This window comes from Macaca thibetana, chromosome 4, assembly GCF_024542745.1.
Source record: "Macaca thibetana thibetana isolate TM-01 chromosome 4, ASM2454274v1, whole genome shotgun sequence".
Taxonomy (NCBI): Eukaryota; Metazoa; Chordata; class Mammalia; order Primates; family Cercopithecidae; genus Macaca; species Macaca thibetana.
The window spans coordinates 68,002,215-68,027,103 of NC_065581.1; the positions used below are offsets into that span (position 1 = coordinate 68,002,215).

General features: G+C 38.9%; 3 protein-coding genes across 16 annotated transcripts in view; all 3 read left to right on the top strand.

The window, feature by feature from the left end:
• FAM135A (family with sequence similarity 135 member A) overlaps positions 1-14,433 on the top strand; it is a 134,340-nt gene extending 119,907 nt beyond the window's left edge. For all 14 annotated transcript variants that reach the window (XM_050789692.1, XM_050789702.1, XM_050789699.1 and 11 more), the window contains 2 exons: positions 9,983-10,096; positions 12,977-14,433. In XM_050789692.1, coding sequence (XP_050645649.1) covers positions 9,983-10,096; positions 12,977-13,182 — 320 coding nt within the window. In that variant the 3' untranslated portion in view covers positions 13,183-14,433. The remainder of the gene's footprint in view (positions 1-9,982; positions 10,097-12,976) is intronic.
• The window catches only part of SDHAF4 (succinate dehydrogenase complex assembly factor 4), a 170,897-nt gene that overhangs the window by 119,300 nt on the left and 26,708 nt on the right, over positions 1-24,889 (top strand). The window contains exon 2 of the mRNA XM_050789727.1: positions 20,168-20,263. Coding sequence (XP_050645684.1) covers positions 20,200-20,263 — 64 coding nt within the window. The 5' untranslated portion in view covers positions 20,168-20,199. The remainder of the gene's footprint in view (positions 1-20,167; positions 20,264-24,889) is intronic.
• SMAP1 (small ArfGAP 1) overlaps positions 1-24,889 on the top strand; it is a 428,466-nt gene that overhangs the window by 116,779 nt on the left and 286,798 nt on the right. The gene's annotated exons all lie outside the window — the stretch shown is intronic.

The following is a 24,889-nucleotide window of genomic DNA, read 5'->3' on the forward strand; positions in this document are numbered from 1 at the left end:
CAATTGAGAAATACTGTATTTTTTATAAAAATCATACATTTATTGGGTGAGAAATTACCTTTTCTTGTGAACACAATAGATCTGGTAAAGGGTTACAGAAATGTTACTTTTAAAGGGAAATTACCTATTCTGATTAAGGAATTACAATTATAAACATTCATTAAATTTTTATAGCAACTTTTGACAAAACCTATGATATTCTACAGATTGCTAATAGAATATGTAAATAATTTGCAGGCAGCATACAAGCATCTCAGCATTGAATAGCAGGGGAAAGAAAGATGAATGAGCTAGAGCAATGCGAAAAGTAAAATAAATATATAATATACAGACATTTGATGACACCAGTGTTAAAGTAGTCAAGGTTATATTACTAAAGCAGAGAGAGGAATCATGGCCACTCTGACATTCCATAATGAGGGCTCAAAATAGCCAAAAAAGAATCTATTCATTGTTGGAATTTCAAAAACAAAGTATCCTTATTTTAAGATCTTCTTAAAAACAACTTGCTTAGAGTCTTTTTACCAGCTGTTGAATTCTGACCAATAAAGTATAAAAATTAAATAAAGCTCCTGCTGTCCTACTGAGGTACAAAGTACTCTTTGTATCCAGGAGATTACAGAGGGATTTAATCTTAGGTATCACTTTTGATATGTAAATAATATGTATATTTTGTTTCTGAAAGTGTGGGAAAGAACCAGCATCAGCTAACATTGTTTTAGGAAGAAAATTCATTCAAATTTATTTAAAATGAGTAAAAATAAGAATAGTTTAATATTGTTTAGAGTATATCAGTTTTAAAAGTACAGAGTTTTCTTAGCTTCAACACTATTGACATTCTGGGCTGGAGAATTCTTTATTTTCAGGGGTTGTTGTGAACATTGTAGCATGTTTAGCAGCATCCCTGGCCTCTGCCCACTAGATGCCAGTAGCACATACACTTTTCCACCCTCAGCGGTGACAACCAAAAATACCTTCAAATGCTGCAGAATATTCCTTGGGGCAGAAAATCACCAGTTTAGAACCACTGCTTTAGCCAGTTCCAGAGAGTAAACACAAAATGACTCGAAATGAATTGCATTAAAACTCTGAAGTTTTAGAACAAATGAGTAGCCAGAAGAATTGGAAAGACTTTAGATTATGAAGATGAAAGTTGCAATGAAGGTGTTCATATATCAATTATGTTATGTAGTCCAGAGCAATATGGAAGATTTATTTTAATCTTTTTCGTGGTAAAAAGTAACAACATACTTACAAATTTTTCTGGTTAAACCATGTCATCCTATAAATAGGGAAATCTTGTCACTTTCCCAAATTAAAGGTAACCGTTCAACAAATAATTAGGCACTTGAGGGGCTCAGTGAAGTATTCACCCACAGACCAGTTAACTAGGTTGTCTTTGAGGAGCTAGAATCAAGGTAGGTATAGAAAAGATGAACCTAGAATATTAGCTCCCAAAGTAGACTTCCGGCATTTTTGTTGGCTGTACTTCAACACAGGTGAAGTACTGCTGTAATTCCTATCAGCACTGCACCTCTGGAGCTTGCCATGCTTCACTTTGAGTTTGCCTTCTGTAGCCAACACTGCTAGACAAGAAATTGAAACCAAAAGATTCAAAAAGGGCCATAATATATTTAACTAACTTGGTTCTTGGCTAATATAAAAAACAAACCTTCTGTGTAAAAGCACAATATTAGTATTAATATACTTGTTGAATAACTAAAAAACTGGTTACTAAGTTTAAAATGTATTTTTAAAGTACGATACTGTCGTAAGAATCACATTTAGAAGTATAACAGCGTCGTGTGTTTAATCAGTATCAGAATTTTTACATTTATTTTATTATCATGGAAACTGAGAGTGAAAGGGTATCTTTGCCTACTTCTACTGAGCTGCGTGAACATGAGGAGCCATAGACACTTCTTGCAGGGATCTCAGTCTAAAGCAGTAATTCCAAACCTTAGTGGTGTTTCTCTAGAGAAGTACATCAGAATCTCTGCAAAGAGCTATTTTGAAAAATGTCTTTAATGTAATTTTATTTGGAAAAATGTAATGCCTTTTATTCTTAAAAATATAGAAATCTTTTAAAAATCTTAATGGGAAATTTGTGAGGAAGTTTTAAATGATCATGTGATCGGGCAAATACATAATTAATTCACAGAGCACACATCTGGAGGTAACATGTAATATTGTTTATGCCTGAGTGGTATAATGTGTACTGCTGTTCCTAATACATAACAACCCAACAGAAAAAAAATGGGCAAAAGAGAAAAGAGGTAGTTAGCTACCAAAGAATAAAATTAAAAATACATATATATGGAAGGCCAATAAACAATAAGTTAATCATTTTTGCCTTTAGGTTGGTAAAATTTAAAAGATGCTATACAGTATTGATGAGCGTGTGAAACAGAAATCTTCATATATTAATGGTGGAAGGAGAAATTACCTTTTTGGAGAGTACATTTATCAGAATTTTAAGAATGTACTCAACAATTCCACTTTTGGGATTTTTCCTACAGAAATCTCACATAATTAGGTAAAAGCTATTCATTGCAGTGTTATACTTTTTTTATGTCCGTTCCCCTCTGAAGTGGAATGGACATAAATGTCCTTCGCTAGGAAAATAGGACTAAAAGTTAATCCTGGTAATTCCATGTAGAAGTTAAAAGAATGAGATAAATTTATTTATACAAACATGAAAAGCTGTCCCCAAAATATTAAGGGAAAAAAAGACATAAAATAGCATAACTACTATAATCCTAGTTATATTTTTAAAATGAAAAATAAATCGTGTGTATATCAAAAAAGGAATTTGGAACAAAATACAGACATGCCTTGGAGATACTGTGGATTTGGTTCCATATCACCATAAAAAAAGGTGAGTCACGTGAATTTTTTTGGTTTCCCAGGGCATATAAAAGTTATATTTACGCTATACTATAGTCCAGAGTGTACAATAGCATTATGTCTAAAAAAAAATGCATACTTTAATTTTAAAATACTTTATTGTTAAAAATGCTAATGATTATCTGAGCCTTCAGCTAGTCGTAATGTTTTTGCTAATCAGGATGGTGGTTGCTGAAGATTGAGGTGGCTATGGCAATTTCTTAAATTACAACAACGAGGTTTGCTGCATTAATTGACTCTTCCTTTCACAAAAGATATCTCTGTAGCACATGATGCTGTTTGATAGTATTTTACCCATAGTAGAACTTCTTTCAAAATTAGAATCAATCCTCTCAAACCCTGCCACTGCTTTTTCAACTAAGTTTATGTAATATTCCAAATCTTTTGTTGTCTTTTCAACAATGGTCACAGCATCTTTACCAGGCTAGATTCCATCTCAAGAAACCACTTTCTGTGTTCATCCATAAGAAGCAACTCTTCGTCTATTCAAGTTTGATCATGAGATTGCAGCCATTCAGTCACATCTTCAGGCTCCATTTCTAATTCTAGTTCTCTTGCTATTTCCGCCACATCTGTAGTTACTTTCTTCACTGAAGTCTTGAACCCCTCAAAGTTATCCATGAAGGCTGGAATCAGCCTCTTCCAAACTTCTGTTCATGTTGATATTTTGACCTCCTCCCATGAATCATGAATATTCTTAATGGCATCTGTAATGGTGAATTTTTTCCCAAAGGTTTTCATTTTACTTTGCTCAGATCCATCAGAGGAACCACTACCTATGACAGCTATCACCTTACAAAATGTATTTCTTAAGTAATAAGACTTGAAAGTCAAAATAACTAATGGATCACTTGGGCTGCAGAATAGATGTTGTGTTAGCCCACATGGAAACATCATTAATCTCCTTGTGTATCTCCATGAGAGGTCTTAGTTGAGTACGGGGATTGTTAATGAGCAATAATATTTTGAAAGGAATCTTTTTTTCTGAGTTGTAGGTCTCAACTGTGGGCTTAAAATATTCAGTAACCCATGCTGTACACAGATGTGCTGTAATCCAGGCTTTGTTGTTCCATTAATAGAGCACAGACAGAGTAGATTTCATATAATTCTTAACGGCTTAAAGTAGCCGTTTCATATAATTCTTAACGGCTTAATAGTGAAAAGTAGCCCTTTTTATTTCCTTCAAGAACTTTTCCTTTGCATTCACATCTTGACTAACTCTTTTGCACAAGAAGCCTGGTTTTCAGCCTGTCTTGGCTTTTGACATGCCTTCCTCACTAAGCTTAATCATTTCTAGCTTTTGATTTAAAGTAAGAAACAGAGCCAGGCATGGTGGCTCACGCCTGTAATCCCAGAACTTTGCGAGGCCAAGGCTGGGGATCACTGAAGCCTAGGAGTTTGAGATCAGCCTGAGCAACACAGTGAGATCCTATTTCTACAAAAAAAAAACAAAAATGTACCCAATGTGTTGTCGCATACCTCTCGTTTCAGCTACCTCGGAGGTTGAGGTGGGAGGATCCCTTGAGCCCAGGAGGTAGAGGCCACAGTGAGTCATGATTGCACCACTGCACTGTAGCCTGGGTCAGGGTGAGACCCTGTCTCAAAAAATAAAAATAATTAATGGGAGAAACATGTGACTTTTCCTTTCACTTGAGCATTTAGAGGCCATTGTGGGGTTATTGATCGGCCCAATTCCCATATAGTTGTGTCTCAGGGACTAGAGAGGCCCAAGGAAAGAGAGAGAGACTGGAAATGTCTCTCCCGTTGGTGGAGCAGTCATAAGTTCACCGTCTTATACGGGCATGGTTCATGGCATTGCAAAACAATTCCAATAGTAATATCAAAGATCACTGATCACAGATCACTGTAACAGATATAATGAAAAAGTTTGAATATTGTAAGAATTACCAGAATGTGACACAGAGACACAAAGTGAATATGTACTATTGGAAAAATGGTGCCAATGGACTTGCTCAACGCAGGGTTGCCACCTTCAATTTGTAAAAAACATAATATCTGCAGAGCACAGTAAAGCGAAGTACAGTTAAACAAGGTATACCTGTGTAAAACTGTGATTGCTTTATAAATACTGAATTTGAAAAAGTTAAACATTTTAAGTGTACAATTTTCTGGAGTTGTAAACAGTACTAACAAACATATGGCAAAATGTTTTATTACTATGAATTTTCAGAAAGAACAGACATCAGTGACATTAAATAATGTATCTTATATAAGTAATCCAGATACAATTGAGTCTGGTTTCTGCTTTTGATAAGAAACCCTTTGTATAAACCTCAGTTAAGAAAAATGCAAAAAAATGAGGCATGCCTGTACACAACTGTTAGCTGTGTCCTTAGTGAATGGCAGCAGGGGCGGCAGTGGGGTTGGGGGAAGGCAAGAGGAGCTAGTAAAGGGGAATAGTTGAAGATTTTCTTTTTTTTGAGATGGAGTCTTGCTCTGTTGCTCAGGCTGGAGTACAGTGGCGTGATCTCAGCTCACTGCAACCTCCACCTTCTGGGTTCAAGCAATTCTCCTGCCTCAGCCTACCAAGTAGCTGGGATTACAGGTGCCCACCACCATGCACAGCTAATTTTTTGTATCTTTGGTAGAGACAGAGTTTCACCATATTGGCCAGGCTGGTCTCAAATTGCTGACCTTGTGATCCACCCGCCTCGGCCTCCCAAAGTGCTGGATTACAGGCATGAGCCACTGCACCCAGCCAAACTGCTTTGTTGTTCCAAAGTTGCTTCAGTTCTAAAAATGAAAAAGGGTAGGGCGAGAGGTAACACAGTTATATGTCACCTATCCAGAACTCTTGAGAAATACACATTTCAGGAGCCACTTACAGAATTATTAAAAATCAAATCTGTTGTTAGTCAATATATTTGAGAGCCTACTGTTTGTTCAGCACTAAGCAATAACATTTTTAATTTTTTTTTAACTTGGAGAGAAATTAATAAAATATTTTACATCTTTTTTTGAATATAGAGCACTAAAAATAGTTTAACCCAGCCTCTTCTTCCAACTGTTTTCACATCAGGGCATCAATAGCAAATGATTTTTTGTTGTTGTTGTTGTTGTTGTTGTTGTTGTTGTTTTGAGACGGAGTCTCGCTCTGTAGCCCAGGCTGGAGTGCAGTGGCCGGATCTCAGCTCACTGCAAGCTCCGCCTCCCTGGTCTACGCCATTCTCCTGCCTCAGCCTCCCAAGTAGCTGGGACTACAGGCGCCCGCCACCACGACCGGCTAGTTTTTTTTTTGTATTTTTTAGTAGAGACGGGGTCTCACTGGTGTTAGCCAGGATGGTCTCGATCTCCTGACCTCGTGATCCACCCATCTCGGCCTCCCAAAGTGCTGGGATTACAGGCTTGAGCCACCGCGCCCGGCCAGCAAATGATTATATTTTTAAAGCACAATTGCGTAAGCCATTATTAGATAAACCAGTGAACCAACCAGGTTGTTCCCCCAGCAGAGGGGACCAGCCTGGGAACTTCAGCCCTACCCAGTCATCTGAGAATGCTAACCAGATCAGTTTCTGGACCCACCTATAACTGCACACCGTAGGAAGTTCTCCTTTAACCTGTTGATGTGTTTACATTCATTAACAGTAGTTCCATACTACGCTGAAATAAAATGGTATTCTCAGAGATACAGATTTTAACCCTAAACTAATCAGTCTCCTGATCCCTAGTCCAATATGTCCTTTCTTCTCAACTAGACTGCCTCAACTTGGGTAAGTTCCTAGTTCCCACCAAGAGTTAGGGCCAGATTTTGATGTTAAAGACTACTTAGCTAAATTGAGTGGACGTTAATATATGGGAGCCAATATTGATATTTTTTGAGGGAAGACATATACTTTATAATTTATAATTTTAATCTGATACTTTAAACTGGGACAAACCAAAGATATGGTCACTTTCTTATCCCTCCCAGACATATTGCATAACTTAATTTTTATAATGGATGTGAAATTTTCTAAACATTACAAAATCTTTTTTTAAAGAAAAAGGAAGCAGATATAAATTTAAAATTCTTCCAAAAAATTAAAAATAAAATTTAACTTGACGGAAACATATAAAATAAAACTCAGGAAAGAAATTTATAATGGAAGTCATGAGACCAGCAAGTAGAGAATAGCAGTGATACTGGTAAGAAGAGAAAGCAACATATACTACATATGAAGCAAGCCAAACTTGATGATGCAATATATATGAGGGAATTAGTAATTAAAGCTGGCCAATATTTCTCATTGGACTAGAATAAGAATAGGCTTATAGAATAAAGAATTTAAGATAGCAAGCGAAATTTTGGAAATAGAATTTGGTGTTAGGAATAGTGAATGTTAAAGTGACACAAAGCTTTGTGTCAAGTTATCTGGCAAGAAAAGCAGGCCAGAAATTTAGATTTGATGAGCAGATATAAAAATGATAATTAAAAGCAGAGAGAATGATGAGTAAAGAATAAAATGTCATATATGCCTGAAAACAAAGTAAGTTTTGTTTTCTCCTAAAATTACCCATCAGAAAGGAGAGTGCTGCCTTATATTCAAATCACTAACACAGGGTGATCTCTCAGTTACTTATTTTCACTTACTTGGAGAAGACATACTGGCCTGAAATAACCATTGTATTTTGGATGCAAATTCAGGCTACCAGGTAGAATTAAAATTTGGTCAAACAAGATGAGGCCTGAGAATTGACCCTTAAACTTTTAGCATTGTCGAGGTCATTCGTGATCTTGAAAGAGCAATTTATATGGGGTAATTAGGAAGAAAGACTTCTGGGAATAGGTTAAGTAAAGAACCGGAGGAAAGGAAGAGAAGGGAGACACATAGAAAACTCATGAAGAATTTTGTTATAACAGTGTGCCAAGAAATGGGTAATAGAGGAGTATAAGGTCCAGGTACAGGTTCATTTATTTGGTTTTTGGGGGGTTTTTTGGTTTTTGTTTTTGTTTTTTGAAACAGAGTCTCGCTCTATCGCCCAGACTGCAGTGCAATGGTGCGATATTGGCTCATCCGCCTCCCGAGTTCAAGCAATTCTCCTGCATCAGCCTCCTGAGTAGCTGGGATTACAGGCACCTGCCACCATGCTAGCTAATTTTTGTGTTTTTAGTAGAGACGGGGTTTTGCCATGTTGGCCAGGCTGGTCTCGAACTCCTGACCTCAGGTGGTCCACCCTCGGCCTCCCAAAGTGCTGGGATTATAGGCGTGAGCCACCATACCTGGACATTAATTATATTTTCATAAAATATGAAATCTCAGCTCATTCTATTGGAATTATAGATTTAGCTCATTCAATTTATGGGAAATGCATGCCATAAAATCCAATTGGCAAAGCCATTTCTCACTGTCAAACAGTCAACTCAAATTGACTTTTTGTCAGAAAAAGTTAGACTTTATATTTTGCTTGGTTTTCCAGAGACTTTTATACCCTAGGGCCATATACCTTAATAAGATCTGAAATAGATTGGAGAGATAATATCTTTATCTTGTAAAGTAGGAGAAAGTCAAGTCACTTTTAGAAAAGAGCTCCTCTGGAGGTTGGGATCTGGAAATAAATTTTCTTTTTTTCTTTTTTATTTTTAGAGACAAGCTCTTGCTCTGTCACCTGGGCTGGAGTGCAGTGCTGCAACCATGGCTCACTGCAGCCTGCACCTCCTGGGCTCAAGGGGTCCTCACACCTCAGCCTCCTGAGTAACAGACTACAGTTATGCAGCACCACACCTGGCTAATTTTCGTAATTTCGTAGAGACAGGATCTCACTTTGTTGCCCAGGCTGGTCTCAAACTCCTGGGCTCAGGCAATTTTTCCCCCTCGACCTCCCAAAGTTCTGAGATTACAGGCATGAGCCACCTCGCCCATCCTGGAAATCAGTTTTCTTAAAGCTATACACACCTATCTACACCACAGAGAGTCTTAGATGACTCCAGAGGTAAATGTATGAATACCTGTGCTCTAGGACACATAGATGATTCCCAAAGTGGCACTGATAATGATGAATATATTGGTGTCAAATTGTGTCATGAGATGTGAGAATGAAGGTGGGAGAGGAGTCATTTTTTCTTAATATTTTATACAATATTATTTTAAACATATGTTCAATTAACTTCTCTAATAGATACTTGATTATTTCATTTATCTTTTTAGGATTGTATACATTCAAAATGTCACCTCCCCCAAAAAAGTGGTATAGTCTCATTAGGAAAAAGGAAGGATGGCCTTATTTTTGGCATAGATAGTATCATACTGTCACACTTGGCTGTGTGTGAATCCATGCTTTTCCCAAGATTAAGATCTTTAGGCCAGGAGTGGTGGTTCATTCCTGTAATCCCAACATTTTGAGAGCCCAAGGTGGGCGGATCACTTTGAGGCCAGGAGTTCAAGACCAGCCTGGCCAATATGGTGAAGCCCCATCTCTACTAAAAATGCAAAAATTAGCCAGGTGTGGTGGCCCACATCTGTAATTCCAGCTACTCAGGAGGCTGAGGCATGAGAATCACTTGAACCCAGGAGGCAGAGGTTGCAGTGAGCCGAGATTACACCACTGCACTCCAGCCTGGGCGACAAAGCGAGACTCCATCTCAAAAAATAATAAAAATTTTAAAAAAGAAAATATAAATCATATTAGGCAAGTGTTATAAATGAAAGTAAAAAGTCAGCTTTAAATGATTTCTTATAAAGTGTTTTGTTTAATGGAAGAGTATAATTTTGTTTCTTTGGAAATAGTCCTAAATATTGATGAATACCTTTTGGAAGGTAAGAATATCATGGAATACTTTCTATAGAATATTAGTCCACATATTCTGTTTCCTGCCTGTCTCCACACCACTGAGCAACAGTGATTGCTCCCAGTGCAAACACACATTCTCACTCAGCATCAACACTACATAACAGTGAAGTAGGGTTTTTTGTAGAGAACATGTAGAAATTTGGAGAAAGGATTCATCAAGTATTGACAAAGACAGAAACTTAGTACTGCTAAGGAAATTTATGTTTTGGTCACTTAATGTGATACTAATAACTTGTTTTAAATCTGGTTAACTACTGCATGATAATTTATTATATTCTATTCACAGGGCTTCATTATTTCAAAAATGTTGTGCTAGTGGGATCTCTACAGGATCGCTATGTTCCTTATCACTCTGCCCGCATTGAAATGTGTAAAACAGCTTTAAAGGACAAACAGTCAGGTAATGGAATAAAAGTATTTCAAAGAGTTATAGGTATTAATGAGCTCTTTCTGAAATTTTTCTTGTAGTCACTTTCTCTCTTATCTGTCACTCTTCTCTTTCCTATTACTTCCTTTCCACCCACTTATATTAACAGCTATCCTTCTTCCATTTCTCTTCCTTTCTTCTCACCTGCCATGTGAACTGCCTTTACCAATGAAGAAGTTCTTTCATCTAATTACAAATGCTTCTCCATTTTGCTGCCTCAGACGTAGTTCATACTTTGATTTCCTCTGAATTATTGGGACTGACAATTGCGGTCATCCTTGTCACATGTTCTGCTGTACCTCACTTTTACACAAAGGTGGCAGCAAGGATTTGCCCCTCTTTACCGATAGTAAATGATAAAGACTTTATTTATTTGTTCTTTTGCTATTTGTGAATAACAAAATAAATTTAAATTATAGCCATTTGGAGCCAGAAGGAAACTTGAGTCCTGTTTGCTCATTTTATAACTAAAGCCCAGAGATACTAAGTGGCTTAGCCAAAGTCAGTTAGTTAATTACAGACTTAGGTCAAGAACCTGGTCTCCGGCTGGGTGTGGTGGCTCCCGCCTGTAATCCCAGCACTTTGAGAGGCTGAAGCAGGCAGATCACCTGAGGTCAGGAGTTCAAGACCAGCCTGGCCAACATAGTGAAACCCCGTCTACTAAAAATACAAAAACTAGCCGGGCATGGTGGCAAGTACCTGTAATCCCAGCTACTTGGGAGGCTGAGGCTGGAGAATAGCTTGAACCCAGGAGGTGGAGGTTGCAGTGAGCTGAGATTGCGCCATTGCACTGAAGCCTGGGAGACAAGAACAAAACTCTGTCTCAAAAAAAAAAAAAACAAACAAAAAAAAAAAACACCTGATCTCCTACCTCTCATTATTGCCTCAAATCCGTTTTTGGAATGAGGCTGATTTTAAACTCTTAATTCTTTATTTTTCTACATTGTGATGGTGAACAGCTCCTTAAGGCAAGAACTCTCTTAAGCACATTTTTATTGGCAGTGCCTAACATGGTGCCTGGTACATGGTAAGTACTCCTTTATTGTACATTTGTGACATCAAAATAACCTTTTCTTAACTTCTGTTCTAGCAAAGGCTAGAGTCCACCTAAGGAAAAAATTCAGAAGAGGCTTAACCTTCAGATGAGTAGCTGAAACTAGATAAATGTCCCTTATCTTAACAATAAGGTTCTGTGACATTGGGGAACAGGGGAAATCAAATGATGAAGATATGTTTAGACCTCTTCCCGTATTAACATATTTTTAAAATAGCATGGAACCACAAATCCAACCTGACTCACAATGAAAACTAAGAGGAGAGGTGGGAGTAAAAAGTTTTTGATGAGTATATATTAAGTCAGTCTTTCTCTTAAACACCTCTCTTCTCTATCTGATTGTGCTTCTGTGTACTTTTCCCTTCTTGTCATTCCTCAGGCCGCATCCTACCTGTCCTCTGAAGTTTAATATTTACCTCTCTAAAGCTCACAGGTTCCATGGACACTGTTAGTACTCATTTACTAATATATAGTAGTGCATAAGCATTATGTTTTGCCCCTTAGAAGGCAGTTTATACATTTATGTGGATGCGTTCTCATCTTTATCTTTTATGTGCTTAGTATGACCTCAGTAAATCCATTGTAAGAATTAGCAAAACGTAGTTTGGGCGCAGTGGCTCATGCCTGTAATCCCAGCACTTTGGGAGGCTGAGGCAGGAGGCTCACCTGAGTCCAGGAGTCTGAGACTAGCCTAGGCAACATAGCAAGACCCCATGTCTACCAAAAATAAAACATTAGCTAGGCTAATTTAAACGGTGGTGCATGCCTGTGTGGTCTAGCTACTCAGGAGGGTTAAGATGGAAGGATCGCTTGAGCCTGTGATGTGGAGGCTGAAGTGAGTTGTGATCATGCCACTGCACTCCAGCCTGGGTAATAGAGTGACACCCTGTCTCAAAACAAAACAAAAAAAATTAGCCAAAAATAAGGAGAGAGGAGCACAAGTACTAAAGAAACCCGCAGACCAAACAAAAGATCCTGTTTGTTATTTGAGCCAAGCTCACGTTGTTCATCTGACTATAGGAGGTTGCTATTCTTTCTTAAAATAATTTGGAAGTTTTGACTGCCACGGAAACATTTTTAAAGTATTTGCTGTAGGCCAAGTTTATAATTTTGCCTTATCAAAATGTCTCACCATGGCTGGCTTATTTTCATAATTGTTTAATGAGTTATAAGTGACTTAATGTTAAAAGAAAATTATTTCTTTGTTATAGGCATTGCTTTGAGTTAAAAATACCAAATTTCGGCTGGGCGCAGTGGCTCATGCCTGTAATCCCAGCACTTTGGGAGGCTGAGGTGGGCAGATTGCCTGCGGTCAGGAGTTCAAGACCAGCCTGACCAACATGGTGAAACCCTGACTCTATTAAAGATACAAACATTAACCAGGTGTGGTGGTACACACCTGTAATCCCAGCTACAGAGGAGGCTGAGACAGGAGAATCGCTTGAACCTGGGAGGCAGAGGTTACAGTGAGCCGAGACCACGCCATTGCACTCTAGCCTGGGCAACAAGAGTGAAACTCCGTCTCAAAAAAAAAAAAAAAAAAATTCAAATTTCAAGAATAATGTATAATAAATTTGTTATTTCCACTTGACTAGATAATGTGATTACTTATATTTTCTATAAACAGTCCCAAAAATGATAGTTGAAGGAAAATTAAACCTTTTTAAAAACAGCCATTTTTCTGCTTTATATGGAAATAATGTAACTAAATTTTATAACTTATCTAAAAATTGGCATAGGTTTTTTTTTTTTCAGTTACTTATGTGAACTAATTTTCCTTTTTTCTGTTGGTTCCACAGGGCAGATCTATTCCGAAATGATCCACAATTTGCTTCGCCCAGTTCTGCAAAGCAAGGACTGTAATTTGGTTCGCTATAATGTCATCAATGCATTGCCCAATACAGCTGATTCACTCATTGGGAGAGCTGCACATATAGCTGTTCTTGATTCGGAAATCTTTTTAGAGAAATTCTTTCTGGTTGCTGCCCTCAAATATTTCCAATAGTATAAAAGCATTGTTAGCGACTGGACAATTACCTCATTCAACAATGTTTCAAATAATGTATTATATTAAAATGTAGATGCTGATAAGTTCTAAGAAATATTTATACCTTTTTATATGGAAGATAATTTATATCATCCATGTTTAGTGCTTTTTAAACATCAACTTTACTTTCTAGGTAATGTGGCTGTGCAATATTTTTTAATTTTATCTTTTTACTTTTCTATTACTTTTTCATATATTTTGCTACCTAAGTATTTCAGTGAAACTTTAAGCCCATACCTATGTCTGATTGTTTATTATCGGCTTTCCACAATTCTTACATCAGACTACATTATATTAGAGACCATTATTGCTAGAATAGCGTGAGATTTAAAATTTTCTAATACTGGGGGTATTATTTAGTTAATTATAAATTTTACTTTTCACATGTTACTGTGTTTTAACTGGAAATAAAATTATGGCTGCTACAATATATTTTTTGAAATCAACTTCTGTAGTTCTAAAATACACCTTTATCATACAATCAAACCAGGTAGTTCATATATGACAGTGTCATAAAAGTTTTCTATAAAGTCATTACTGTTGCTTAAACATACGTCATGCCTATTAAAATATATTTTCTACTGGTGATTTCAACATTATTTCTCATACTGACTTTTATTACTGGAAATTTTCCTGTTCATGTTGGCAGCAGATAAAGATTTTTGAATGTTTGAATGCCCTCTGCCTTGATTTGGTTGGAATTTTTGCTAAATTGGTAATGTTGCTTGAACTTTATGACTACATTTTCTTTTAACTTTTTTCATGGACTTCCTTATATGTACATAATAATTAAATGTTGAAATTTATGAAATACTTTTATGAATTTAGATAATTTTTAAATATTGTTAAAATTTATTGAACTAAAAAGTAATGTAAATAAAATAATTCATGTTAAAAATGGAACAAAATAATTAACTTTACATGTTTGGTGATACAGATGCAAATGTTTTTGATATATGGAGATGTTGAGTCTTTTGACTTTACTAAAGGTGCTGAATAGCATTAAATTCACTATTTTCCTTTTCTGTTTTACTTGTGAAAATAAAAATGCACTAAGGTTGGGTATAAGTTCTGTTTGCACTCACTAATTGTGACAGACAGAGGTTTTTGTAAGTATTTATTGTACAATTGATGCATGTTTATTTTTAGCGTTGTGTTATTGCCTCTGGTGTTAATAAATGAACAAATGGCTATCTGGAGGAACAGCTACAACACTTGTAATCCTTTGCTTATTCTCAGAATACTAGAGGTATATATATTTTATTTACAAGATAGACCAGCCTAATTGTATAACTTATAGCCTTTGTATTTTTGTAATTTACATATTTTGTATATATTAAGTATTACAGTTAAAATAATTTTGATTGCTATTGATAATTATTTACTTTTTAGAAAGTACTCAAAATTTTCATAAACTAATATCCCAAGTGCATTATAACTAGAAAATGTAAATATATTAATTAGCCACCACATATTTTTGCCAAGCACAGTTTTTATATTCCTGTATCTTGGCTCTGAGTTTGAAATGTGCATATTCTAAGTTTGGATAATTTTCAGGTTTATCAAATGACTCGTTCTTAATCATATAAATAGTATTTGTAGTGGAGATTGCTCTAACCATAGTTGGTTGATTAGTTTTTGATTATTTTAATACAGTTTTAAAAGCACATTTGTGTTCATGGTTTAAAATCTAACAAATTTAACTTATTTGATTTATCTGGGAAACCATCACACACTATTCACTTCCAAATTCAGACTGTGGGAGATGGGGTGCAGTTCTAGGGGAGAGAGGAAACGATTATCTGAAGTGGTATTACTGACTCTTACTTTAGAGAATCTCATTGAAGTATACCAGTAAGAGTTCTTGGTTGCAAACAACAACAAAAAAATTATAATCAACCTAAGCAGAAAAATAATTTATTGGAAGAGGATCAGGTAGCATAGAATTGATGGAAGGGCTGGAGAGCCAGGTTTGGAAAACAAATAGAAGCCAAAGGAAAGTAGATGACCAAAATCATAGCCAAGTTCTGATGACCTCAAAAAGACCTAAACGACTGTATTCTTCTCTAGCCAGGATGACCCTGAAAACTGGATTTCAAGTACTTGTTTTATTACTTCAGATTCAAAGCGTAGTAGAATATCCAACTGACCAAGTTTAAGTCTTGTGCCAGTGCTTGGGCTGTCAGGCATCAAAGACAGCAGGTGTATCTGACCTCGTTAGTTTCCACAGTAGAAAATAGGACCCTTGATTCTACCAAGGTTAACCAAACATAGGAAATTGGTTTGATGACAGCACCAAATATAAACACATCAGGTGTAATGTAGTCCATCTTTTTTCTTCCCAACATCTGCAAGCATAATTCTCTCTCCATATGTACACATTGAAAATTCATCTTTCTGACATAGTACTACTATCCCTCATCCAGTTTTAAGTCCAGGACCTCAGTGTGATGTTCTCTGATTCTGTAATAATCTCATCTCAATAGTTTGCAACTCATAAACAAAATTGTGACCTAACCCCCACCCCTATACATCATAACAGTATGATAAGAGAGGAAAGAACCTGGGTGTAGTGGCTTATGACTGTAATCCCAGCACTTTGGGAGGCTGAGGTGAGAGGATCGCTTGAGCTAGGAATTCAAGACCAGCCTGGGCAACATAACAAGACCCTATCTCTACAAAATAATTTAGCTGAGCCTGGTGGCATGCACCTGTAGTCCCAGCTACTTGGAAGACTGAGGTGGGTGGATCACTTGAGTCCAGGAGTTCCAGGCTGCAGTGAGTTACTGCACTACAGCCTGGGTGACAGGGAGACCCCCAACTAAAATAAATATATACACATGAAATAAGAAAATTTTATAGACATGCATGAGCCAGTGAGGAAGAAAATAGAACAGTTCTTTGCAAGTGTCCATGGTAAGAATTACCTGGACTACTTAAAAATACACATTCCAGGACCTTATTACAGACCAACTGAATGAAAATTTTCAGGATAGTGTAAAAGCAGCATCACGTTTTATGTCCCAAATTTCTCTAATAACACATCGCAAATACAGTACTCAGTCCTGTCACTGGTCGTGAATCTGGATGGTTATGACTTCTCACCACTGCCAACTATTTTCTGTTTTCTTTGTGTTCAACCAGCACCCCTGCTGATCAGATTTATGTATCCAGTGGATGACAGAGGCTCTGAGGTGTGGGTGGTCTTGCCGATATATGGTTGTAATCGTCTTATATGTAACTTTTACCATTCAGCATGGTATTTTTTAAAATAAAATATAAAACCATGGTATTGCGAGGAGGTATTCCAGGAGACCCCCTGACTTCTGGTTATACTCTTCTCCCTACTCTCTTTTCTCCATGGTCATCAGGGACAATCACTCCAGCTAGCATCATCACCACTTTCTCTAACCTTACCTAGAGGAATGAGTTCAAAATGGCTGAGTGGCAATTCCAGCTGGGCACAAAAATTGCTATGCCAACAGAACCTGGAGTCACAGAGATGGCTGGCAAGCGCAGTAAAGGGTCTGAGATTTTATCCTACTTGCAAGGTTACAGGCTAGGTTGCTGCAGTTTCATGGATGCTGACAGGATAATAGAAGCCAGAGTGTTCGCATATTTGCATCAGTTCCTGTAGCCCAATTCCCACAGTGTGATGCAGAGGGCCAGATGACGTATATGCACATTGGGGGTTGCATTACAGAAGAATCCAGGATCAAGAATCAAGCGGTTTTTAAACAAACAACAAACAAGCTAGTCTCTCTCCCCCAGGTAGCAGCAGTTAAATGGTAGTAATGCCGTGACTGCCTTGACCTACTTAGGTGCCTATATGACTAGCTACAGAAACTGCTTAGTATCAGGAGATGGATAAGACTTGCAGTCTGGCACACTCAGTAATAATATATAGGCATGTTCAGGGGCCATGGGAGCTTGTCTCTCCTCTCCCACAATGGAAAGCAAAATATATCAGTGAGTCAAACGCAATAGCAAGAAGTCAGACCCTTTTCTACTCTTTGATCTCTGTTATTCTGTCAACAGAAGAGATATCACCAAATACCGTTAATTCATTTGGAAAATATGACAAATCCTTTAGGGCAGTATCCCAAAGTGTATTTTCTCACCTGGTTCCAAAACAACCTTCAATAAGGTTGTCCGTCATTTCATAAAATCGGTTGCTTTTGGATGATGGAATACATAAGACTGTGAATCCCGCAGGCATTAGTCCCCTGCTTTACATCTTTCACGGGAAAATGAGTTCTTCGGTAAGAAGCAATGTTGTGTAGGATATTGTATTAAACATGGAGTAGTGTGTTAAGGTATTCAGTAAGTCCACAGGTGGAGTATATAGCAAGCATAAATCAAGGAAAGCACTCTAAATGCAGAATAATTGTCTGTTCCTGTAAGAATAAATTTATTCCTGTAAGAATAAATCCTCCTTCATAACAGTAGGATTTCATTGTCAGACCTGCCACCCAGGCCACATAAAAGTATATCAGGGGATCAAGTTGGTCACTGCAGTTGGTAAGTAGTGGTAGTAGCCAAGCAGTCATGACAGAAGAAAGACGGTGTTAAAAGTACATGTATGTCTCTATTCTTGCCACCATGGCTACCTTGTTACTGAGTCCACAGCTGTTGTGGGGGAAGGAGGCTGAGTGATGTCCACAGAATGGGTCACTGTTGCAGCCCCTGTGTAATCCCCTTTTGAGAGTAGGCTGGACCTAATAATAGGATACAGTAGAAGTGGTGGGATGTCACTACCGAGATGAGATTACAGAAGGTCAGAGCATCCATTTTGAGGGGTCTTCCTTGCTCTTTAGTTCATTTGTCCTGTGGAAAGCCAGCTGCCATGTTGCAAGATAGCCTTTGGAGAAGCCCACTTAACAAATAACTGAGAAAGTTTCCAGTCCAAAGTCCACAAGGAACCAAATCTTGCCAATAATCATGTGAACGAGCTTGGAAGCAGATACTCCCTTAGTTGTGCATTTATATGAGACTGGGACTCCAGCCAACAGCTCGGCCGCAACCTCATTTAGGACCCGGAACCACAGTCACTCTGGCTTCTAGATTCCTGATCCACAAAAACTGTCAGAGAATAACTGTTTATTGTTTTAAGCCAGTAAATTTTGGGATAATTTGTGAGGCAGCAATAGATAACTAATATAATAATCTTGTTCTGATTAAGAGCCTTTCTGCAATGGAAGCCTTTTTTGTTGTTGTTGGTTTTTAACATTCAATAGAACCCAAATGTTTTCATACTCTGGGGCTACTTTGAGAGGCCCTCTTCCAAAGACCTAGTCCAAAACGTTTACATTCCCAGTTCCTAGCCACTTGACAAACCAGTCACTGCCTATGAAATGATGTAAATTTTTATCTCAAGCTGTATCTCTTTTTAGGCAAAGCATACAAGACAAGATAAACTAAATTCTGGCCAGGCGCGGTGGCTCACACTGTAATCCCAGCACTTTGGGAAGCTGAGAGGGGTGGATCCCTTGAGGCCAGGAGTTCGAAACCAGCCTAGTCAACATGGCGAAATCCCGTCTCTACTAAAAATAGAAAAATCAGCCAGGTGTGGTGACGCAGGCCTGTAAAAACATAAAATAAATAAGCTAAGTTATGCATGCTGGAAATAATTTTTTTTTCCCTCTGCTGTTCCTTCAGGGCCTCTGTTAAGTGAGGCTCTAAATATGAAAAGCAGTCCGTTGCCAGCCGGGCCAGTTTATTAAGCAAAGCCATCATCCAACTTCGAGTTTTTCCCTCAGTCAACTAGCCACAAGGAATTCATCATTAAACTGTAGCTATAAGCTAAAGGTCAAAAGCATGACCTTAGGACTGTGAGCTCCCTACAAATGAAAACTGTTTCGGTTTTGACTCTGGCCCAGTTCTGTGTATCTCACTTTCTCTCTCCTTTCTTTTTGTTTTTTTGAGATGGGAGTCTTGCTCTGTCTCCAGGGCTGGCGTGTAGTGGCACGTTCTCTGCTCACTGCAATCTCCGCCTTCCGGGTTCAAGCGATTCTTCTACCTCAGCCTCCCGAGTAGGTGGGATTACAGGAATGCGCCACCACGCCCGGCTAATTTTTGTATTTTTAGTAGAGACGGGGGTTTTGCCTTGTTGGCCAGGCTGGTCTCGAACTTCTGACCTCAGGTGATCCACCCGCCTAGGCCTCCAAAAGTGATCGGATTACAGGAGCGAGCCACCATGCCCGGCCCACTTTCTTTTCGTGAAAAGATCTCCTTATCTAGGAGAACCAGATAATTCTCAGTTCATGATGAGAAACTTCGATCGCATAGCCACTTGATGTCACATGGTCAGACACTACCAAGGCCCAATAGCTAGCCAGAAACTTTTTTTAAAAAAAGAAAAGATACAATTCCAGAATTCTGGGGGCCTTCACTATGATTCTGTAAAGATTTCCACGAGTTGCACAAAGCATCCAGGTCTGCCACATACCACTCAACACTGTTAGAGCTGTTGGGATATAAGGGTCAAGTGGCAGAACTCCTTGCACTGGATCCTGGCCTGGATGGAGAGCCTTCTCTTACTCTGCACCTCATTCAAAAATGTCGCCTTTCATATCATCTGGTTAGTCGCCCAGAATGGACGAACTAGGAGCTGACTGAACAAAGATTTAAAACACAAAACAGGGAGAATTAGGTAAAAGAAGCATTTTACGTAAGAGAGTAAAAGGCGCTCAATCTTTGTAAACTATAAAAGGGATCTTCCACGGGACCTTTCGGCTTAGACTGACAGGCATGAACGTAATTATTCCCTCTTCTAATTTCAGCAAGGATTTGGCGTTTTAATACTGGGTTCAAGGTAGCTTGAGTCTTTCTTGGTGAAAGAGCCTAGGAATGACTCTAACTCCTTTTCTAAAGCCGGCCACGGAGGCCCAGCCCCCGCAGGAAGGCTCCGGATCCTGCCGCCTGCTCCTCCCCCTACTGCTTTGCGCCTGCGCGGAGGCTCAGGGAGTCGGCGCCATGACCCTATCGAGGCTTCCCGGGTTGCTTAGCCGGGTCTCGGCCACTGCGTGGAGAGCGGCAAGTAAGCACCTGGCCTCGGGGCCAAGGTCGCGGGAGGGGTCGTGAAGGCCCAGGCGCGGAGAGAGGACTCTCCAGCGGAGGAAGCCGCGTGTGTCCCGGACGTTCGGTGGCGCCAGGCGCTGCCCAGCTTCTCCCGCCCAGATGCCCACCCCGTGGCCTGGGCAGGTCCTTGCAGCGCCTGGGGTCTCGGGTGGGACTAGAGCGAGAAGATCGCTAATGCCCTTACCCCCGCCCGGACGTCCGCTTTCTGCCGGGCACGCGGTGGCCCAGCAGGACCACAGACGTTCCGGGTCGTTCCTGTGGGAGCTCTCAGGGCACACTGCACTTTGATGCCCCTGAGAAAAATGGAAAAGAAGGCCTTTTGGGAATGGGAGTCGTTGATTTACTTATTTATTTATATCATTATTTACAGGAATCCGCGCGCCTGGTCCAGGATTTGTGGCAGTTTACAGTTTATCTTTTAAAAACGGGGAAAAGTGCAGAAGTGAGCCAAAGGCAAATAAGTATAACGTAAATTAGATGAAGCCAGGAATTGTTCGTAGAGAAAAAGCATTCATGCTTTCAGTAAAACCAATATTTTTAAACCCATTGTGGTTGGAAATTTTTCTCAAGATGATTCAGTTAGCAGCCCAGACTATGCAAAACACAATTTTAACTTGTGACACCTGGAGAAGTTATGCAAGTTGAAAACAATAATTATTGCCCTCATAATAAATGGCTCCGGATTTCTATGCAATTTGTTTTCCTTTGAGCAATCATTTCCCCCAAATACAAACATTTTACATAATTGTATAAGTTTTAAATAGTCCAGAAATGAGTAATACAGAAAGTGAAAGTCCCACATTATCCAAACCTCAAGGTAATAAAGTTAAAATTTTGTAGGGTTCATTCAACGTCTCCCGTTAACTAGTTTTAAACAATTATGAAGTATTCCATACATATATACACACACACACATATATATGTATGTAGCACACATGTAAGCTATAAAGCACAACCAGCATCTATGAACTCATCCTCCAATTTAAGAAATAGTCTCCATTGCCAAGGAGGTCTCTATGTGCTGCTTCCTGATACACCTGCGCAACGGTGTTTTAAATCTTCGTAGAAATGGTTTCATATTGTTGATTTTTTTTTTCAGCTAACACTGTGTTTTGTGATTGATCCACATTGATGTATGAGGTTGTAGTTATTCATTCAACTGTGTGAACCTATGATACATTTTCCAATGCCCTTCTCAAAGGACATTTGAGTAATTCTAGAAACACCAGGATTGGCTGCTACACATTCTTGTGTACCTTACTTGTGCATTAGTGGAAGGAGTGGAATTCCTGGAGTATGGTGTAGGTCTTTTCAATTTTACAACATGATGCCAAGGTGTAACGGCATTTTCTAATTCTATAGCAATTTTCACTTCTACCAGCAGTGTATTAGAGTTCGTGTTGTTCCACAAACTTGCGAAAACTTAATTTTGTCTAAGTTTTTTATTTTTGGCTGCCTACAGGGTGATGAAATGACACCTCATTGTGATTTTGCTTTTCTCTGATTAAAGAAGTAAAACATCTTTTCAAATATCAACATTTTGTGAAACACCTTTTTCTCTTTTCTTTTCCTTTTTTTTTTTTTTTTTTTTTGAGACGGAGTTTCACCCTTGTTGCCTAGGCTGGAGTGCAACGGCAAGATTTCAGCTCACTGCAACATCTGCTTCCCGAGTTCAAACGATTCTCCTGCCTCAGCCTCCCAAATAGCTGGTATTACAGGCGCCCACCACCACGCCCAGCTAATTTTTTGTATTTTTGGTAGAGACAGGGTTTTGCCATGACCACAGGTGATCTACCCACCTTGGCCTACCAAAGTGCTGGCATTACAGGCATGAGCCACCGCGCCTGGCCTTTTTTCTTAACAGATTCTTATTTATATTCTTTACAAGTATTTGTATGCTAAACCTTTTTTAGTTATGTAGGTGTCAAATATCTCAATTTGTGGTTTGTTTCTATCACTACTAGGCAGAATAGAATAATGGCTCTGCATGTACAATCATGCAGCTTCGATATAAAAGGTATCTTTTAATAAACATGTTTATAATTTTATCTGTAAAATTTTGTTTTGGTCCTTTTGTTTATTGTTACTGCCTTATGGTCTTGTCTAAGAAACTCTTTTGTGCTCTAAAGTCATAGACATAGTCTCCTATATTTTCTTCTTAAAAATTTATAGTTTTGGCCGGGCGCGGTGGCTCAAGCCTGTATTCCCAGCACTTTGGGAGGCCGAGATGGGCGGATCACGAGGTCAGGAGATCGAGACCATCCTGGCTAACACGGTGAAACCCCGTCTCTACTAAAAAATACAAAAAACTAGCCGGGCGAGGTGGCGGGCGCCTGTAGTCCCAGCTACTCGGAAGGCTGAGGCAGGAGAATGGCGTAAACCCGGGAGACGGAGCTTGCAGCGAGCTGAGATCCGGACACTGCACTCCAGTCTGGGTGACGAAGCAAGACTCCGTCTCAAAAAAAAAAAAAAATTTATAGTTTTGCTTTTCACATTTAAGCCTTTATTCTACCAGGAATTGATTTTTGTGTATGGTGTGAGGCAGGAACCCATTTTTCTTTTTTTTCATGTCAAACACTTGTCCCAGATTCATGTATTTATAGGACCTTTCCCCTAATGATATAATGTCAGCCATCATAAATCAAATTTACTTATACATATATGCATACGTTTATTTATTGGCTCTTTTTTCAGTCCCATTGACCTATTTGTCTATTCCTGTGCTGATACTGTCTTGATAACTATAACCATAACTTTGTAATAAATCTTATTATTTTCTGACTATTGTTTACGTATAGAAACCTGATGCTTAATGATTTTGTATCTAAATTACCTTATTAATTTAAGTAATTTACTTTGCATATTTTGGGGACTTTGCTGCATAGACATTCATATCATCTGCAAATGGTGACAGTCTAGTTTCTCCCTGTCTAATCCTTTTTTTTGAGAAGGGGTCTTGCTGTGTCACCCAGGCTGGAGTGCAGTGGCGCAGTCTCTGCTCACTGCAACCTCCACCTCCTGGGATCAAGTGATTCTCCTGCCTCAGCCTCCCCAGTAGCTGGGATTACTGGTGTGCGCCACCATGCCTGGCTAATTTTTATATTTTTTATAGAGATGGGGTTTTGCCACGTTAGCCAAGTGATCCAACCGCCTCAGCCTCTCAAAGTGCTGGGATTACAGGTGTGAGCCACCGTGCCCCCTGCCCTCCCTGTCTAATCCTTATATCTTTTTCTTTTGTTTTTCTTTCCTTGCTCAGATTTCCAGCACCATGTTGACTAGAAGTGATGACAGCAAGCATACTTATCTTGTTTATGATTATAAAGGGAATGCATTTGTATTATATCATTAAGGTGTGATATTGCAGTCATTTAGATAAAACTGCTATATTTTTTTTTAAGTCACCATCTCCTAATAACTATTAAAGCATGTTTTATAAATGAATCCTCAGGGAACAGTTCTAGCTATCTCCCAAATAACTCTGTTCTTTTAAACAAAACAATCACCTTCTTATTTTTTTGCTAAAACTCTTTATTTTGGATTTACATTTACTTACTGGATTTAGTGATCCGTAACTGTGGGTCTTCAGAGTCCAAGCCTTTGTGAAATAAAATTTCATGGAACATGAAAAAAAAGATGTGGTAGTAGCTGCAGTTATACCCTTTTCAGGTTAAGGAAGTCACTTTCTATGTAGAGTTTTGGGATTTTGTTTTGTTTTTGTTTATGTATTTGTATTTGTTTTTTAATGATGAGTAAATCTTGAAGTTTACTGAATTGATTTTTCTTCATCTTACTGAGGCGTTTATCATTTTCTGCTTTGATCTGTTGAGGTGGTAAGTTACAGATTTTTCTAATAGTGAATCACTTGCATTCCTAGAAAATATTCCAAAGGATCATAGTGATTATATTTTTTAATATAATGTATTTGTTGTGCTTATCTTTTTTTTTAGAAATTGGCGTGTAGGCCGGGCGCGGTGGCTCAAGCCTGTAATCCCAGCACTTTGGGAGGCCGAGACGGGCGGATCACGAGGTCAGGAGATCGAGACCATCCTGGCTAACACAATGAAACCCTGTCTCCACTAAAAATACAAAAAAATTAGCCAGGCGTGGTGGCGGCGCCTGTAGTCCCAGCTACTCGGGAGGCTGAGGCAGGAGAATGGCGGGAACCCGGGAGGCGGAGCTTGCAGTGAGCCGAGATCACGCCACTGCACTCCAGCCTGGGCGACAGAGCGAGACTCCGCCTCAAAAAAAAAAAAAAAAAAAAAAAGAAATTGGCGTGTAATTTTCTTCTCTTATACACTGAAACCCCTGCCTCCAGGGTTCAAGTGATTCTTCTGCCTCAGCCTCCCGAGTAGCTGGGATTACAGGCGCATGCCACCACACCCGGCTAATTTTTGTATTTTTGGTAGAGACGAGGTTTCACCATATCTTGGCCAGGCCGATCTCGAACTTCTGACCTCGTGATACGCTGGCCTTGGCCTCCCAAAGTGCTGGCATTACAGGCGTGAGCCACCGCGCCCAGCTTTCCCTGGTTTTAGTATGAAGGTTATTCTAAGGCCGGGCACGGTGGCTCACGCCTGTCATCCCA